Source organism: Nicotiana tomentosiformis, chromosome 2, assembly GCF_000390325.3.
Source record: "Nicotiana tomentosiformis chromosome 2, ASM39032v3, whole genome shotgun sequence".
NCBI classification, from domain to species: Eukaryota; Viridiplantae; Streptophyta; class Magnoliopsida; order Solanales; family Solanaceae; genus Nicotiana; species Nicotiana tomentosiformis.
The window spans coordinates 137,415,095-137,435,707 of record NC_090813.1 but is presented as its reverse complement, the minus strand read 5'-3'; the positions used below and the strand labels follow the sequence as shown (position 1 = coordinate 137,435,707).

At 36.2% G+C, this 20,613-nt stretch overlaps 1 protein-coding gene and 1 non-coding gene across 2 annotated transcripts; both read left to right on the top strand.

The window, feature by feature from the left end:
• The first annotated feature begins 12,337 nt into the window (after positions 1-12,337).
• Positions 12,338-20,284, top strand: LOC104101786 (T-complex protein 1 subunit zeta 1). The gene is made up of 15 exons (XM_009609304.4): positions 12,338-12,607; positions 12,691-12,754; positions 14,395-14,530; positions 15,029-15,180; positions 15,279-15,326; positions 15,651-15,743; positions 16,554-16,660; positions 16,746-16,860; positions 16,947-17,033; positions 18,080-18,284; positions 18,413-18,507; positions 19,274-19,342; positions 19,447-19,554; positions 19,645-19,763; positions 20,000-20,284. The coding sequence occupies exons 1-15, from the start codon at positions 12,474-12,476 to the stop codon at positions 20,073-20,075; spliced, it is 1,608 nt and encodes a 535-aa protein (XP_009607599.1). The 5' UTR covers positions 12,338-12,473; the 3' UTR covers positions 20,076-20,284.
• On the top strand, positions 14,729-14,834 carry LOC117278107 (small nucleolar RNA snoR69Y). The gene has a single exon (XR_004508426.1). It is a non-coding gene; the product is annotated as a small nucleolar RNA snoR69Y (small nucleolar RNA).
• Positions 20,285-20,613: the final 329 nt, after the last annotated feature.

Sequence of the window (20,613 nt, the reverse complement as noted above, 5' to 3'; positions counted from 1 at the left end):
AGAGAAATTGGGAGCTCTCATCAGCAGCAGCAATACTTTCAGCAGCAACAACAACACCGTCTAGCTCGGTAACTTGCGTAGGCCATTGAGAAATTTTTGCAGCAACAATAAGGACCTCTTTTGCACATCTGCAAACTTTTTGAACTTATAGTTAGAGGCCTTCTCCAAAAATTATAATATTCTCCCAGCTATATCTCCCCACCCCCTGTTGTAATCATTTTTCGGTATTATTATTCTTGATTTCCTGTCTCCAATCCAAGTTTCAATTCTGATGTATCTGTCATAAACATTATAGTTTTAATACACCCTATATAAATAAGCTTGTATCTTTCCCCCACCTTCTGTAAAGATTCCAAGTACCCCGTGAAGCTTGGTACACCTACTCACATATCCATCTGATGTTGTCCTCATTAATCTTTATTTTACTTGTAAATCTGTTGTCCCTTTCAATTCATAAAAATCACCTTTCATTATCTTTACTGATGTCGATAGGCTCGTAGGATTTGTCACCTGAAATAAAAAAGAGCTTTTCTCCCATGCTATTCCAAGGAGAAATTTCACCGGAGAAGGAGTGAAATTCCACCGGAAGAGGGGTCAGAAAGTGAAGGAGAAAGTAGGCACATTTCTCAAGAATCCTTCTACTGATATTAAATGATTCACTTCTTTTGTACTCCTTGCTTCAACACTAGAAATTAAATGTCACTCTTTTGCATATATAAACCCCACTATTTGAGAAATAGGGAGAAGATTATGTAGAGAATCAAATTGACATGCATTAATAATGTGTCAGATTTTCGGTCTCCTTTTCTTCTTCTTCTTCCGTCGATTTCGAGTCTCCTCTTTACAATGCTTTTTCGCATGTAGTAAAGATTAGTGTGAGTTTCTTTACAATTATTTTCTCTAAACCTTGAGGAAGTTTCTGCATTATGAATGTGATCATCCATTTTGCTATAGAATTCTTTTTTATCTCTTCTGATAATCTAGATGGGAGGAGATAGACCAAGGACCAAGTTTAGGTGACTGAGAATAATGTGCTACATTCGGTTGGCCTTTTTATTTTTTATGCCTGAAATGTGAAGCAAGGGGCTTATTTCACCGGAAATGGTTAGAGATAAGAACAAATAGGGGTGTGTGTGATTGTTTCTGAGGCTGAAAAGCAAAAGCTTTTGGATGAATTTTATTTCAATATATGAGCTCTTTGCCATACTTTCGGGTCTCATAATATCTTGTAAGAGTATTTACTCAAACTTGGAAATTCTTATAATATCTTGTAATTAAGAGTATTTACTCAGACTTAGGAAAAAGTTCATTTCCTGTTTTTGTGGAACATTCCATGTTAATTTCTCATTGTCTTTCTTTGTGTTTGTTCTCTCCCTTACAAAACTCACTTATGTTTACGTCTTTGTGATCACATTTTCTATCTGCGAATATATCTCATGAAACGTCAACAATAACTGGTATAGTTATTTATATTATCAGTTTTTCTTCCAACTTAACTTTGAATGGTTTATGTACCAAATATTTCAGTTTTGCGCAGTAAAATGAAGCAGAAAGCACTTAAAGAATATGACCGATATACCACAAAAATGCACTGAATGTGCCTCAGGAAGAACAATATATATCTGTTGTTTGGCAGTGTCACAAACAAGCTAAGGAATTAAATGAGTGTCTTCATCAGTAGTAAATCTGTTATCTTTGAGTTAACTTGTGCTTTCACTGTAATTGCGGACTTGCTTATAAGTAAAAAGTTTCTTTGACCTTGAGGTTACCGTGACACTGCTTTGCTTACTTAGAAACAAAAAGAAAAAGGATGCCTTTGTTATTTTACATGCTTACCTGTAATTGTTTTGCAAAACCCTTCTTAACCACATGTACTGTTACAAGGAATAAGATAACAAGTTACTAATGATGTGTTCTCATGAACAGTTTTACCATGGAATAAAGTATGATATGGCGAAGTGCCGTACCGCCTATTTAATTTCTGACCTTAAAGTATTTTTTATTAGCACATAATAGTATTTACTGTTGTTAATTATAATTTACTGTAACTTATATTTTAAATTTATCTTGTTTCCAATATTATAGGAGTTTGTTATTTAGTTCCTTGATTTCTGGTTTGTTCCACTATAGAAGGAGTACTATCTCAGTAACTCTGTTATAGGCTTGTGTATATATTGAGTTTATAGTCATTCAATAAAATCATCTTTCTTTTGTTTCATCTTGCTCAGTAATTATATGGTATCAGAGCAGTCTCCTAGACTCTCACGAGCTTTTTTTCCGATCCTCTGACTACCACCATCGACATGCACTTAAAATGGCCCTCAATGTAACAAATGCTGACTCCACTAGCAGCAACTCTAGTGTTATTATTCAGTTCAATCCTGTGTCGCAGCTGCCGATAAAGCTTGTTGGCAGCCATAACTTTGCGACATGGAAAGCCCAAATTTCCATGCTCATGCGTGGGCACAATCTGTTCGGTCATCTTGACGGTTCTTCTCCCACTCCTTCGACAACTATCACACAAAATGATAGGCAAGTGGAGAATCCAAACTACAACATTTGGTTCCGTCAAGATCAGTTGATCCAGAATGCCATAATGGCTTCTGTCGATTCAACAATAGCCGCAACTGTGGCTGCTGCCTCCACTGCTAAACTTGCCTGGGACTCGCTCTATATGGCTTATGCCAACAAGTCCCAAACGTGAGTCTTTAGCCTTCGCGATCAACTTGCACGACTGTCCAAGGACTCTCGCCCAGTCGCCGAATATCTCCATGAAGTGTGCTCTCTCTGCAACGAGCTTGCCACTGCCGGTGCTTCAATCTCCAATGATGAGTTGATTGTGAAAATTCTGAGTGGCCTAGGGCCAGATTTTCGTGAGATTTTCGCTGCAATCCGAGCAAGAGATTCCATCATCTCTTATGAGGAGCTATATGCCAAACTGATTGATCATGAGCTCTTTCTCAAACATGAAGAAGTGAAGAAGGAAACAATACCAATTACTGTTGCTATAGTAACTCACAACAGATCCACCAATTCCAATAATCGCAGTGCTCGTCGACCCAACAACAACTCACAATGGCGTTACAATAATCGTACTAATGCGCCCTCTCAAGGACGTTACATTAATAACTCTGTTCGCTGTCAGTTATGCAATAGACAAGGTCACACTGCGAATGTTTGTAGGTCATAGTCTCATAATCATTTAGAGGCAAAGGCAAATTTTCTTTCAGGTATGCAAGCTGCACCCAACCAATAGATTGTTGACTCCGGTGCTACTCATCATGTCACCACAGAGCCTACTAATCTTGAAGAATATAATGGTCCAGAAGGAATAGCTATGGGCGATGGTAAAAAAATCCCAATTACTCACCTTGGTTCTACTGAATTAGTTGCATCAAATAATGCTTTCAAACTAACTGATACTTTGTGTGCACCTGCTATCAAACAAAACATTGTCTCTGTGTCAAAATTTTGTCAAGATAATTTGACCTCAATTGAATTTTTTCCATTTTTTTTCTCTGTGAAGGACTTGAAAACGCGGACTCCGCTGGTATCCGGTCGGAATAGGAACGGACTCTATGAATGGCCCAACTTCACTGTTAATAAGCCTACTGTTCAACTTGCCTCTACAAAGATTCCTTGTCAAATTTGGCATCGTCGCCTTGGCCATCCCCACTCAAAAATCTTGAACTTTGTTTTGAATAGATTTTCTCTACCAGTTTCATCAACAGACAAGTTTACTTTATGTAATTCTTGTTGTTCAAATAAAGTTCAACGTTTTTCATTCAATTGTTTGTCTCTAATTAGTACTGCTCCACTACAGATTCTTTTTAGTGACTTATGGGGTCCATCACCCGTCTTTTCCATTGATAAAAAATGATATTACTGTGTCTTTATTGACCAGTACACCAAATATATTTGGTTGTACACTCTTAAAAATAAACATGAAGTGCTGGACATTTTTTCCAAGTTTCATCCCTTAGTGGAAAACTTTTTCAAAAAGAAAATTGTCTCTCTTTATACTGATGGAGGAGGTGAATACAAAGGTCTTGATACATATCTCCATTCAAACGGAATCGAACACCTTGTATCACCTCCTTATACACCACAAAGAGTGGCCATAGCTGAGCGTCGTCATCGGCACATTGTTGAAACTGCCAAAACTCTTTTACATGAGGCATCCTTACCTTTAAATTTTTGGTCGTTCGCTTGTCAACACGCTGTCTATCTAATTAATCGACTCCCCACATAACTTCTAAACAATAAATCACCATTTGAAAAATTATTTGGTGTCACACCCAGTTATGATTCACTTAGAACTTTTGGTTGTCTATGTTATCCATGGCTTAAACCTTACACTAAACATAAACTTGAGCCTAGGTCAACTCCATGTGTCTATTTAGGTTTTTCTCAGGTTCATTATGCACACCAATGTTTTGATCCCATTAAATCTAAACTTTATATCTCAAGAGATGTAAAGAAATTTAAAAATATTTTTCCGTTTCAAAAAATATTCTCGCAGTTAAAAGATAAGTCTTTTACACCAATGTGGGAGGTTTCTGATAACACTCCTACTCATTCTCCAATTCAAACTCCTCATATTTCTCCACTTCCTTCTCCTCTACTAGTTCGAGATAATTGTACCAGTGGCCAAACTAGTGAGTCCGTCTCCTCTGGCCAGAATCATGCGCATTCCACGGGTTCAGGTAATTCACTTTCTCTGCTTTGTCCTTTCCCTGCTTCTTTGCAGCAACCTCAATCCGTTATCCCTGCAAATAATCCAACTCCCCATATTATCACCTACCAACATAGAAACAAAAACCAAAACCTACCACCTACTTGTACAACTTCTCCTACACAACCAACAAACTTGCCCTCTCATTCACCACCTCCACATACTTCTCCTCCTCCGCCTCTGCCCCCGCCTCCACCTCCTCATTCAACCCGTCCAACGACACGATCACAGAACAATATTTTTTGTCCCAAGAAACCATTCAATTACCTTGTCCAGCTTCCTGCTGATGTTACCCCTCATACCTTCAAGCAGGCTCAAAAGCACCCAGAGTGGAGGTCAGCTATGAAAGCTGAATTTGATGCGTTAATTCAGAATCAAACCTGGGAGTTGGTTCCTCGAGATTCTAATAAGAATGTTGTTGATTGTAAGTGGATTTACAGGATCAAAAAGAAGGCAGATGGTTCGATTGACAAGTACAAAGCTCGTCTGGTTGCCAAGGGGTTTACTCAGCGACCGGGTCTTGACTATCACTGCACGTTCAGTCCGGTTGTCAAACCCACAACTATTCGTGTTGTTCTTTCACTTGCAGTTCAGCGAAATTGGGTCTTACATCAGTTAGACGTCAACAATGCTTTTTTACAAGGCACACTTGAAGAAGAGGTTTTCATGAACCAACCACTTGGATTTGAGAATGCAGCTTATCCCTCACATGTTTGTCGTTTGCGTAAAGCCATTTATGGTCTCAAGCAATCCCCTCGCGCTTGGTACAATGAACTGACATCCTATCTTTTCTATATGGGGTTTGTTAAGTCTCACTCGGACCCGTCTCTCTTTGTTCGGCGTGACTCTAATAGTGTTGTGTATATTTTGGTCTACGTAGACGACATCATCCTTACAGGAAACATTTCTTTAATGGTTCATCAGGTTATCTCTTCATTGGCCTCCCGTTTTTCACTTAAAGATCTTGGCCCTTTATCTTACTTTCTTGGAGTTGAGGTTCATCGAAATGCCAAAGGCCTATTTCTCTCACAAGCAAAGTATGTTTCAGATCTTCTCTATGACCTTCTGATGCAGGACTGCAAAGGTGTTTCTACGCCCATGAGTTCTTCTCAAAGTCTGTTGCTAAATGATGGTACTCCATCTCATGACGCTACAGAATATAGGAAAGTAATTGGCAAGTTGCAATACTTGTCTTTTACCAGGCCTGATGTTTCTTACTCGGTGAACAAATTATCTCAATTCATGCATGCTCCATCTGAAACTCATTGGAAGGTTGTCAAGCGACTCATTCGTTATCTCAAAAGTACTGCTAACTATGGCCTTCAAATATCTCCTACCACAAGTCTTAATCTCTCTGTTTTTTCTGATGCTGACTGGGCCGGCAACCTTATTGATCGAAGTTCCACCACTGGTTATATTATATTTCTTTGGCCTTACTCCAGTTAGTTGGTCCTCAAAAAAACAACGCACTATTGCTCGCTCATCCACTGAAGCAGAATATCGGGCTGTTGCTAGTGCTGTTGATGAGATCACTTGGGTCAAAAATCTTCTCAGAGAACTTCATGTGAATATCTCCACACCTCCAACAATCTTTTGTGACAACCTCGGTGTCACCTATTTATGTGAGAACAATATTCTTCACAGCCGCATGAAGCATATAACTGTTGATTTCCACTATGTTCGCCAACAGGTTCATGATAAGCGTCTTGTTTTCAAGCACATTCCTAGTTCCGACCAGTTGGCTGATGCTCTCACCAAGCCACTTCCAAAAGAGTCCTTCCATCGTCATCTGTCCAAGCTAGGTGTTGTTGCACACCATCTAACTTGAGGGGGTGTATTAGCACATAATAGTATTTACTGTTGTTAATTGTAATTTACTGTAGCTTATATTTTAAATTTATCTTGTTTCCAATATTATAGGAGTTTGTTATTTAGTTCCTTGATTTCTGGTTTGTTCCACTATAGAAGGAGTACTATCTCAATAACTCTGTTATAGGCTTGTGTATATATTGAGTTTATAGTCATTCAATGAAATCATCTTTCTTTTGTTTCATCTTGCTCAGTAATTATATTTTTGTGGCATTTCCCACCATTTATATTATCCATTTCTCTTTTTTTTCTTTATCATCTTTCGTACCCATCCCAATACAAATTCTTTCTCCTACGCCACTGCCACCTCTCCCTCCTCCGCCATCCAAATCCTTCTACTCTTCCTTCTTCCACAAACCTTTTCTTAGCAGCAGGAGCTCCACTTCCTCCTTGTTCTCCTTTACCTTCTGCATTGCATGTCCTTTGTCTTCTCTTCTCCTATCCCTTGCTCTTTTGCTTCTTCTTCTTTCTCATATACCAATACCTCCACCCATCTCTTTTGCTAATCTTGTAATGCCACCACATTTTCTCCTTTCCACTTTCTGTACTTTTATCTTTAAGTGGAATAACTATTTTACCAATATTTTATGGCTACATAAGTGGGACATCAGAAAAGTTAACTGGCTATTCCAACAAAAAAAAGTTGACAGAAGGAGCAATTATATTATGTGTCAAAGTAGATAAATAGCGAACTTGCAAGACACAAATAATTGAAAGGTGAACTACAAATTAATTAGTTGGATGGGCATTAACAACACTTTGTCACTGGATCTTTTTACTGGAGATTCTAAAATATTATTACAAGCTATGTGTTAGGATAGGGAACATGGGTAGTGCGGAATTTAGCCAAACAACGTTATAATGACAATAACAAAGACAATGCAAGTTGATAATAATAACAATTAAAACATATAAAGAAGACACAAATTTAATGTGGTTCGGTCAAAGTGACCTACGTCCACAAGCGGAGAGTATCAATTTCACTATACCAACAAGAGTACAAAATTAGAGTAAATACTTTAATTAATCCCAAATACCCTAAGAGAATAACCTCACAAGATCACTCCAAAGAAAGGGTTCACACAAGTGCTTCCCAATACTCCACTCTCATACAAAACACTCTTAATAAAGGAAAAAAGGAAGAAACAAGAAATGAAGACTCCATACTTGTTGGTATATTTAAAATGAACTAATGTCCTTTCCTTTTATAGGCAAAAAAGTCTTTGCCTCTTAGTTGTAAAAGAAAAGATACAACTTGTACAAATGATATCCACCACATAATGCAATACTTTTGGGTTCCAAAGAATATTGTCAACGAAGTCTATACTTTGCAAATATGCTTATACTTATGTGAGATGGACTCTATTAGCCAAAATATTGGCCATAGTACACTATGCTGTAAAAGTTATGAAAGTCGGTAATTTCTTAACTTTTACCGACCTTGGACGTGGGAGTCAATTATTTGTTCTCACACTCGAGTGAGAAATTCTCTGAACCAGTCCTCTAGACAAACTGGTTAAGCTGCAAATTTCAAATAGCCAAAACTACAAATACCTAAGTTACTAGCAGACAATTCTATGGATGCTGTAAATACTAATGTACAGTAGGTGATCAGTGAACGGTCTGTCTATCCTTTATCTTTTTTTTTTATTTTTTATATGTAGTTAATTGGTAAACTGTCGATCTTTTTTTCTATTTTTTTTGGCTATGAGGGTTGTATTGATCTCATCATATTATACTTTACTTTAACATCTATTTCTTATTGCTCATGAAAGATGCATGTCATAGCAACTAGAAAATATGGTCAAGTTGCATCCTTGGCCCACTCGTTATTTTGTCACATTTAGACAGTACTTACAATGGCCTTAAAGTGCTAGTTAGCCTAGAAAATTTATGACAGATGAGGCGGGACACTGCAAGTAAGTTATTAGTATTATGTATTTGTTGGCAAAGGAGAAAATATATAAGTTCTTATGATATAATTTTCTGACAATTAATACCCTGGGTTTTAATATACAATTATTATCCGTAACATAAAAAGAATATGTGTTGGGGGATTACAGTCCCCTTTCCTCTCCTAGAAAGGTTATGGATCCAGGGGGTAAAGTAGTCCAATGCAAATTCTGCTTTTTCACACCAAATACAGGTATGTTTAGTCCATCTAATTGTCGCCACTTTACCAAAGGTAGGATAAATGAGTTCAGGGACTGTAACCCCATTTGTCTTTTATTGTACCTGTGAACTGAATAACCTTTTTTTTGACTAAAAACTCTAGTACACTAAGTTATATGACATTCTCTAAAGTTACATGTTTTTTTCTGTTTCCTTTTGTGCAGCATGAATGACTCTGTTTTGGAAGAAATGAAAAAAATGTATATGCTTCAACAGAATGGACAAAGATCACTTAGAGCTTGAGTATCATTTTCATGATACTTAGAGTTGAGTTGTCTCCCCACCTTCTGCAGTTCAGAAGGCCTTTACTTTCTTATCAGTATGTATTTGGCTATGAATGAGCAGTATGTATTTTGGTGTCTCTAATTCTTGGTGAAACTCACGGATCCTTAAAAATTTGAATAAATCTGTGGTCTCTTAAGTTATACGTGCTAGTAATTAAGTCACTAATTATCACATTGGGATTGGAGTGAACTTTGTTTGTGATTTCAGTTATGCAAGTCATTTTGGGATAAGTTCATATATTTTCCTAAATCTCTTGGTACTACTCTATATTTCATGATATGTCTTTTGATGGTCTTGCAGAAATAAGCAGGTTTATCTACAACATAGTAACTGACTCGGTCGAAACTGCAAATCACCTTTTTGGTTGGACATTTGGTTGATATAGATAAACCTCAAACTCTGCGCAGGAATACTAACTTTTCATAGGTAAGCAGTCCAAAACCATTTACCTTGCGAGCTTGCTTCTGAAGTTGAAAGTAGATGGGTCTGATGACAATATGCTATAATCTACACTGCACATTGTCATGAGTTTACTGCAACATATCTGTCAAATTCTCTATCAAAAAGAAAATAGAGGGACAAAAAGGAGGAAACAAAGGCGTTTTTGTCAATAGCAAACATCAATCGATTTTGACCGTGCAGTGTGTATATAAAATTTTCATTGGCTATTGGCTAAGTTCGTATAAACAGCGAGTCAATTTAGCCATTATATGTTTTGTATTCGCAATTATGCATTTGTGTGCTTAAAGGAATCGTTTAATCAGACAAATCAATCGATTTTGATCGCCCAACGTATTTATATAAAGCTTCCTATGTACTAAAAATAATAAATCAGTTGTACACAAATTATAATTGTTCTGTAACAAGTCACTTAACAAACTTTGCAGTTACTAGTACATGTGCTATTAGGAGTAACGTGTAACATCATCCCTATATAACAACCATTCACTATAAAAGTCAATTTTTTCTCATAATCGATTTTTAAGTTATATTTTACCTCTTTATAACAACTTTTTATCTATAGTAGCAACATACACATTTATAGCAGAACGCTTTTTATAAAATTACCTCTCTATAATAACCATATAGAATCACTAAGATTACTAATAATAATTTTAAAAATATGCACACAATCTTTTCCATTAAACAAAGTTTCTATCTTGCACAAGACATAAGATTTGAGATTTGCACATGATATATTTTCCATTGGAAAATTTTTAAAAAATATTTAGATAGAAAATTTAACTGTTAAGCTCTTAGATTGTTTTCAAGGGAAAGCTATTGGATGCCTTTTTGCTGAAAATTTGGACACGAATCTTCGCCAATTCAAGCATTATATCGCTAGTAAGAGAATGAAATCTACGAAAAAGCTACAATTACAAAGTTCTTCTATCAATCTTGAAATTTTTTATTTTTCTAGGTAACTTTAAAATGTCTGCCTTAGAGTTTAAATCTTTATACGTTTAGTTTTTTTTTGTTTATATAAAATCCCTCATAATTTAGGAGGATCTATAGTGTTTTCACACTTCCCCTCTACCGTGACTCGAACCCTGGACCTAACGGTCGTGGGTGGAGGTGTTAGTTAGCTTTCTTCACTATTTAACTAGTGAAATATGAATATCCTTTGAGATTTTAAATATGAATAATTTTCTTATCTTTTATATGTAACATTAAAAAGGAAAAATAATTGATTTTTGGATAATTCTTATCTATAACAGTCAAAAAATATTTAAACGTCAAATATTGTTATAGGTATATAATATCTATTCACTATAAAACCAAAAAAATATTGGAATAAACGTGGCTGTTATAGAGATGATTGACTGTAATTGGCTTCTAAGAAACTCAATGATATATTATTTTTAAAAGTGTCAGTGTTTATATATCACTTAAATCCTAAACTATATTAGTGTACTATATTGTATCATTCTCATTATCACTTGTACTATAGGTGTGGTGTGGATTATCTTTGCGACCTACTTAAGGGGATTTGGCATGGCATGACAACTAGGTCCAACAATTGGCATAAAAAAATCAATGTTTTAGAATTTGGCATATGGTAGCCTAAAGTTATTCCTTCTCTTCTAATGGTTCAACCACCATCCTAAAAATAAGCCCAATCAAAATTATTTTTCTTAAAAATAGCAAAATATATTTAAAATCCTATCTCTCTTCTCTCATAGCAACCATCATCCTAGAAATTAGGTTCCATTTCCTTCAATAGTATCCGAAAATACTTCCAAATATTTTTTAATTATTTTTTAAGTTTTTATCTGTATACCCAAATATATATAACACATTAATAATTATATTATTTGTATATCACAATGTATAGCATAATAATAATGTGTATATAAAAAAAGTATGTTAAAATTTTATTTTCCTTCTTTGTATAACATATTTCATATTGAAAACTCAAGTTCAAGACGACTCCACATGTGTATCCCCTATTGTATCCCGTGTATATCTCTATGTGCATCAGTGATATCCTATGTATATCATATGTATATTCATGAAAATTTGTGTTGTATACACGATATACAAAGTGATATACACAGACGTCCAAAAAAAATATGTGTGTGATATACACTGATGTACACGATATACAACGTGATATACACATATCGCAGCTGGATTTTTAGGTCTGATTTTTTTTTTACCTGAAACAGTCTAAATCACTTATAATCTTGCTCAAATTTTGTATATAGCCTCGTTTAGATATTTTCAACCAATTTCAATCACACCCACTCATTCAATCTAACCAAAAAAAGAAGAGAGAAGAAAAACAAAGTTAAAATGTATTTTTTCTCTCTTAGGCTTCTGATTTTCTCTTATGTGAGATCAACTTTACCTTTTCATTCCACTGATTTTTTTGCATAATTTGAAAGAATTTTTGCTAAACTATGAGAACGAAAGATAAGAGATAGAAGAAGAAATACAAAGAGAGAAGTGAGGAGGGAAACCAAAATAAGCGAGTAACTTTTTTTTAGAAAGAATATATAAGAGAGTAGCTTTTTTAGAATTTGGCTATATAATGTCAATTGTTTGGGGTTATCTTTGCCAAACTTAATATAAAGCTAAAAAATTGCCAATTCCTTTTATGTTTTGTTACAGGATACTAATTTTTCTTTTAATTATCTGAGTACGAGGGAAATGGTAATTCCGGGCGGTCCATTAAGTGTTAAACCGGCCAGATCGGTCGAGTTACTCACTCCAAAATAAAAATAAAAAAAAGGAAAAAAGAAAAAAGAAAAAAGAAAAAAGAAAAAAGAAAAAGAAGAACCCTTGGAGTAAGCCCTTAAACCCAGCCCTCACAGTTGAGAAACAAACTCTTACCACACTTGCCTACTTCTTCTCTTTCTCTTTAAACTCTCCCGCGATCTGTATTTTCTCGCATTGCAAATAACTGAAGATGTCTGTAAAGGTACTGAATCCAAATGCAGAGGTTCTCAACAAATCTGCGGCGCTTCACATGAACATCAACGCCGCCAAGGGTTTACAGGATGTTCTCAAAACCAATCTCGGCCCTAAAGGCACCATCAAGATGTCAGTTACACACACTCCTTTTTTTTTGGCGTTGATTTCATCTTCATATTTATTAGAGGCTTTATTTTTTTGTTTGACGACAGGCTTGTTGGCGGTGCCGGTGATATTAAGCTTACTAAGGATGGTAACACATTGTTGAAAGAGATGGTCAGTTCTTCCTTTCCTCAAGCATTATGTGATTTCAGTTCCCTTCAATTTCATGACTTTACAAAGAAATGACTAGGTTAGGGGGTAAATTCGTAAAAAGTAAGACTATGTGGTGCAAATGATGAGCTAGGCCCAAAGTGCATTTTGCCAACATAGTATCACCAAAAGTGAATCCACGTTTTTGAAGTTTATGGATTCCTATCACGACCTTGACCTCAATTGACCTCTAGTTAATATACAATAATAACTGTTTTCACAGTTAAATATTTATACATATATAGTGGATTTTTAAATGCACATATAGGGTTTTGGCAAAAGATACCGGGTTCTCCTGAACCCATAGGGGAACCCATAGGTTACACCAGAGATCCGTCCACCTCTAAGTATCACCGCCGGACTTATTCATGATGTTTGGCTACTTGTTTGGGCACCCATGTTAACTCCAAGCTCCACATGGCTAGTCTTGGGTATGATGGGGCTGTTAGAATTCCACATTGCTTTAAGGGGTCGTTTGGTGAGGTGTATAAGAATAGTGCTGAATAAGGTGTATTAGTAATGCAAGGATTAGTAATGCAGCGGTAAGTATGCAAGCATGGGTTATGCAGAGATTATTTCTTATCTATTGTTTGGTGTGATGTATAAAAATTAAAATTCATTGTATAATTTTTAAGAAAATTAGTTGTGTACAAAAATGCCCTCCATATTCTTTAGCTTTAAGAAACTTTAAGGACAATTTTATTTTTAACCATGCTAATGCATGCATTAATAGCCTTGGTATTGCTAATACCATGATTTGCTATGTATTAGTTATACATAGGATAATACCAAATAGGTTGTATAACTAATACTTGCATTAGTAATACATAGATTGAAAAAAATGTACCAAGCAAGGGATTAATAATACCCAAAGCTAATGCATGCATTATTTTCTCTAATGCATTCTACCAAACGACCCCTAAGTGTATGAGTTGTTGTCTCCTTGTATGGTCGTAGGCAATACTCACCATTTTAGCTAATCCTCGTGGTCGACTTAGGCCCAAGGTTTCTTTTTGGCCTTTAGATGCATTCTTTTTTGTTTTTGGGTATTTTGCTTCTTGCTTTTGCCTTACGTTATCAAACAGGTTGAGTTCATGCTGTTTGTGGTGTCTGATATTCAGTATTAATGTTGTCACTTGGCAGTGTCCTGAAAATTTGTTTACGGATTTGCATGTTGATGCAGAGATACGTCTGGAGTTTAGAGAATTCCTATTTGTGTTAAAAGAAAAATTATTGAGTAGTGGGTACTGAAGTGAAATGGGCTCAAAAGGAGCGGAATAGATATAGACTTCATATAGCCAACCCCAACTAGTTTGGTATTAAGGCGTCAATGTTTCTATTTTGTGTTCGCAGAAGTCAAGATCAATATTTAAATCTTTTCATGGAAGTGGAAACTAGGTCTTGTGACAAGATCTATGAACTTCTTAAGAAGCAAAGCTTGTCTTAGCCATGTGAGCATATCACTGGTGACTCCGTTAATGTGGCTAAATTTATAATATTTATTTTGAAGATAAGATTTTATCCTTGTGGAGGATAAGTGGAAGATAATTGTTGTTGCTCCTAGGTAATTGATTTTAATGTCCTTTTTTTACTTAAAACTGCAGCAAATTCAGAACCCAACTGCAATAATGATTGCTAGGACTGCTGTAGCTCAAGATGATACTAGTGGGGATGGTACTACATCTACTGTGCTTTTCATTGGGGAGCTCATGAAACAATCTGAACGATGCATAGATGAAGGTTTGCCATATATTATTTACTTTTCCAAGCAACTTTATTGCTATTCTTTTGATGCGTTCTACACATTTAAAAGAAAAATAAAACACGGAACTTTGCTACTCTTGTTCATGAAAATAGCCCTCGAGCTTATGATGGTTTATGCACTCCTCCTTTAAAAAAGAATGAAAATAATTGAAAGAGACCAACTCTCAGAAGTAGGGCGACTATGATGATGATAACATTTTTTCTCAGCTCATTATGAGACCTTATTTTTAAGGTCTAGAAATGTACTCCGTTTCCAACACATATATGTCTGAGCTTCACCCTCATTATAAGAAAAGAAGAAATAAAAAGAAAAATTTTCAGAAAGGGAAAAACATTCAATGAAAGATTCATTCTTTTTTACATACTATTTCAGTGACAGTATTACTTGTAGGATCCTTTAGAAATCTTATGCGTAAGTATCTGCTATCTGTTTTGGGTTAATTTAGGTTACCAATGCTTGTCCTTTTCTTGCAGGGATGCATCCTCGTGTGCTAGTTGATGGTTTTGAAATTGCAAAAAGAGCAACTCTACAATTTCTTGAAAAATTTAAGACTCCTGTAGTGATGGGTAATGAGCCAGATAAAGAGATATTGAAGATGGTTGCAAGAACGACATTGAGAACAAAGGTTTCTTCCGCAATTTTAATTTTATAGATTTTGTTTCTGCTGTTGATATGCTCTTCCTTTCCCACTGGTGCTAATGCCAATTTATTGTTTTGGCGCAGTTGTATGAAGCACTGGCTGATCAGCTAACTGACATTGTTGCTAATGCTGTGAGCATCCATTCTTATTAGCCATCAAAATATTTGGTCCTTTTATTTGGTCAGGTTTTATATCCTCTTTGAGACATGGTGTCCTGGGGAAGAGGGACCGGCCGATGCTGATATCTATCATGTCTGAAAGTTAGATGGATCGGTGGTCTCTGAAGGGACAGAATTCTTTTATTGATCTATTCGGCATAAGTCCTGTAGTAGGGGAGAGATACGCCTAAGATTTAATGTTCTGACGATTTTCCTTTTGCAATGATGCATGATGAACTATATTGGTTGTTTTTTGGTATCATCCTTCATTACATACTTTGCAACTTTGTGTGATAGGTGCTCTGCATTCGCAAGCCTGAAGAAGCTATTGATCTTTTTATGGTTGAGATAATGCACATGCGTCACAAGTTTGATGTGGACACTCGTTTGGTATGTGGAATGCTACTCTTGGCCTTTCTACAATTTGATTGACATTTCTATGAATAGTGAAAATAGTTGTCAGATATTGACAATGATAACAACACTGAGCAGAATAATGAACATCCTATTCTGATTAGTCTTAAACTCTTGGACTGGAATCAGAGTTGCAAACTTCAAAATTATTGGCGATTCCGAAGCAGATACTACTTTTCAAATAAAATTTTAAATGCATGAAAACGAGTTTAATGTACCTCTTTCTAAGTTTAGGTGATGGTAAAATAAAGAATGCTGTGTACGAAAATAATTTTACTCTGAGATTACACTTCTTTAGTTTTTAAAAGTTGAATTTTATCTAGGATGGTGCGGAAGGAAAGTATGACTGGCCTTATTCGAAAAAAAGTAGGTCGGTCCGATTAGGGTAGAGAAAGTGAAAAATTAACCTAACACACCTAATGATAGTCATAGAAAGTGAAAGATGCATGTATAAATAAACCTTGGGTTAATTGACCAGAATATGAAATGAGCTGACGAATATTCTAACCATGTTGGAGGTCTTGAAGAGACATTAGCATGTGGGTTAAGGAAAGAGATGGTGTAATGCTTATTTATTGCATGCAGCCATGTACATTTCACTAAGTATGCCAAAATGCCTAGATGTGGATTCACTTGCCTCACTTCTGCATGATATTTCGTGCTGCCAGATGAAGAAGAAACTTTTGTTTTTTTTTTCTTTCCTCCTTTTGCCCAGGGCGTGGGAGGTGTCAGATAAAAGTCATGCTAATGTTTAATATGCCACCTCATTGATTTTGCTGCTTTTAGGTTGAGGGTCTTGTACTTGATCATGGTTCAAGACATCCAGACATGAAAAGGCGGGCAGAGAACTGTTACATTATGACTTGTAATGTCTCTCTTGAATACGAGAAGAGGTAATAGTGTTCATCCAGATTCACATTGCTTAAGTTTACTTGGTCTTGATGAGTTCATACCATTGATCAATCTTCTCTTTCTCAGTGAAGTAAATGCAGGATTTTTCTATTCAAATGCAGAGCAGAGAGAGGCAATGGTTGCTGCAGAAAGGCGTTCTGTTGATGAGAGGGTGCAAAAGATAATTGACCTAAAGAACAAGGTATGCTGTGCAGGTGGCTATTTGGCATTGCTCTATATTAGTGTAACAAAATCTTTATAACATTCAATGCTGCTGGTTCCCTGCAGGTCTGCGCTGGAAATGACAACAATTTTGTTATCATCAATCAGAAGGGGATTGATCCTCCATCTCTTGACATTCTTGCTCGGGCAGGAGTAAGTTGTCTTTGCTCTCTTTATTCAGTTTGTAGTGAATTTGCTAGCTGATTCATTCAGTCTACCAAGCATGCAGCCTTTTCCATTTTGGTTTCTCTGGTTGCTGTGCGAGCATTTTGTGAACTAATTAGTATGTTTGGTTATGCCTATACAACTTGGGCTTGTTTTGATAAAATACGGAACTGCTTACAACCCCTTTATTCCTCTCTTTTCTTCCTTTGTTAGCCGTACAGAAAAAAGGTAAGGGGACGGGCTTAGTGGAAATAAAATGCTCGAATAGATCCGAAAGACTCCAATTCTCTGTATGAAAAGATAAAAAGATATTTGAAACTTGTGGAGCTCTATTATGAACTGCTTAGGACAATGGAGCAGTTGGATGGGGCTTGCTTGTCTCTTCTCTTTTTCTTTGTTAGAAATTCAGAACTGATTTATTGCATTAGCTTTGTGCCTTCTCAAATCATTTGTTTTCAACACTCAAAAAAAGGTTCCGTGAGAGCAATATGCAATGAGCTCTCGCTTTTATTGCATAAGTTCTGTGCCTTTTCAGATCATTTGCTTTCAGGACTCAATCAAAGGATCCATGAGAACATATGCAATAAGCTCTCTCTCCATTTTATCATGTACAACAGCTTGAGTTGGTTGAAATATTGAGGCTATTTTTATTTAGTGACGTTTTACCCAAGGTTTCCTAAAATGCACTGTGCTCAAGCACCCGCATGCAAATGCAAATGCAAGTTTTTACACCTTTAGCTCTTATTTTTAGTAATTTCCTCTTTTGCTTAAATAATAAAGGGTAGAGTTTGACACCTCTCTTTAATGCATTATCACAACTCACAATGGAAAATTTTCATTCTGTCTGGGCATTGTACCATTCAGTACTTATGGATCTTCTTTCCCAAAGTATTTTTCCCCTCAAAACTATAGATTGCAATTTGAACAGTCAAACTGGAGATTGCATGACATAAATGTATGACATGAACATAAAGACTTGTCTTCTTTCGACTTTCCAGAACATTTTATGTAATCATACTTGTTTCATGTTCTAGATAATCGCACTTCGAAGGGCAAAGAGGAGAAATATGGAACGTTTGGTTTTGGCTTGTGGCGGGGAGGCAGTTAACTCTGTTGATGACCTAACTCCTGATTGCCTTGGCTGGGCTGGGCTGGTCTATGAGCATGTTCTTGGTGAAGAGAAGTATACCTTTGTAGAAAATGTCAAAAATCCTCATTCCTGTACTATTCTTATCAAAGGTACTCTTAGGTGCTTATTAATTGTTAAACCATTTTGCTGATTAATTGTATTGTTGGTTCTCGTGATGCTTATCATCATCGTGAGCTGGAGCAGTAGATCTTAACCTGCAGTGCTGTTTTCTATACAGGGCCTAATGATCACACAATAGCTCAAATCAAGGATGCAGTCCGTGATGGACTAAGGGCAGTCAAAAATACCATTGAAGATGAAGCAGTTGTACTCGTATGTTACTCATTGCCAAATATAAAAAAATAGTTATTTGATCAGCAAGATGGATATCTGTGTGATTCAGCATGGTTGCTCCATATGATGTTTGTGCCTGTTTGTCTGTTGTTTTTTGCTGCTTGTTTATCTTTGATGACCAAAATCTGCATGCATCCCAGGGCTTTACTCTAGTGGTAAGAGTGCAACCGTGATGTGTGGATTAGGCGCACGTCACGGGTTTGAACCATACTACAGACATAAGCGTGGTATTTAAGTGGAAAAGGTAGAGGGCAGGCCATTTATCCACCGAGTTTCAAACTGTGTTTCATGGCCCTCGTGGATTTCTTGGTTCTCAAAATAAAAACCTGCATGCATGGGAGCATGATCCGGTTTATGCGAGTATATACTGCTAGAGATCATGATAATCCTGTGCATCATTTGTTATCTTCTCAGTTGGGGGCCTCAAAGTAAGTGTCAGTGTCTTATGTTGAACATTTACGAACAACGATGTATTGAAAGGGAAGGCTTTATTGACTTTATAACCTCAAGTTCTCTTTTCCCCTGATTAATGGAGGTACAGCTTCAACAATCAATCAATCAATCATCTCGGACTCCAAAACTAGATGTTATAATTTAATGAATTTAATTTATATGCCTATATCTGGTTATGGAATTTAAGCTTTCTCGTTGTTTCAAGTGTTGAAGCACAATTTGTGTTTGTAATATGAAAATGAGGTTATGCAATTCCTCTTACTGAGGTGTAGTCTTGAATGCTGTCTTTCAGGGTGCCGGGACCTTCGAAGTTGCAGCTCGTCAACACCTGATTAACGAAGTGAAAAAGACTGTTAAAGGGGTGTGTGTATATGGATTTATCACTACCACTACTTCCATCTGATATCTTCAAGTACTGTATCTGTCTTCTCACTCTCTATGTTTGTCTCAATAATATACGTACAGCGTGCTCAACTTGGAGTGGAAGCTTTTGCTAATGCCCTCCTTGTGATACCAAAGACACTTGCTGAGAACTCTGGCCTTGATACACAAGATGTGATCATAGCTCTAACGGTATCTAGATACTACTTCCAATCCATCTTTCATGCATGCAACAATGGATACTTTATGTCAGTGTCTTTGAAACATCTCAACTCTTTTCAGGGAGAGCATGACAAAGGAAATGTTGTCGGACTAAATCATCACACTGGAGAACCTATAGATCCACAAATGGAGGGTATATTTGACAACTATTCCGTGAAGCGTCAGATTGTTAATTCTGGGTATGTGAGAACTTTTCATTCCTTTTTTGTTTGCTGTGCTGCATGTGCATGTGTTTTATGCATGCTTAAATAGCATCAACTCTGCTGGGAAGTCCTTTGCAGTGACCATTGATCATTTCCTGGAGTTTGATTTCTCTTGTTCTTCGATATCCGCTTAGCCTTTGAAATGCCACAAAAGGGAGAAAGCTTTTTGTTCTTTCTGTATGTGTCTACTTACTATACTCTTTTCTTTACAGGCCTGTTATAGCATCTCAGCTGTTACTTGTTGATGAAGTAATTCGTGCTGGACGAAACATGAGGAAACCAAATTAGTTTTTTCTGTCTGAAGATATACTTCTTCAAAAATTTTCCTGTAGTTTCCATCTTCGTATTGTTTTAGATTTATCTAGGGGAAAAATTGAAGAAAAAAGAAACAAAGGTGAGGGCGGGGATGAAAAAGGTGTGGAGAGTTAGTAATGTTCATCCGTCGATTTGTACGGTTTCTAAAGATTTCTGTTCTTTTTTTTTTTTTTTTTTTTTTTTTTTTGTCTTTTAAAAATGTTATAGTATCATACCGGTTCGGTATTTTATTTGTTAGATTTCAGTTTGTGCGATTCGATGACTTCGGTATTACCTTTTAAAGTTATATTCTATAAACCAAATTTAAAATGGGAGAAGGTCTAAATATACCCTGTACTTTCGAAAATGGTCTAAGAATACCCTTCGTTATACTATTGGGTTATTTATACCCCTTCAGTCATACTTTGGGTTTAAATATGCCTCTTAGTTAAACGGAGAGGTATGTGTCATCGTCTTATTGGCCAATTTTAAATATCTCATAATTAATTAAAAATACTTATTATCCATACCC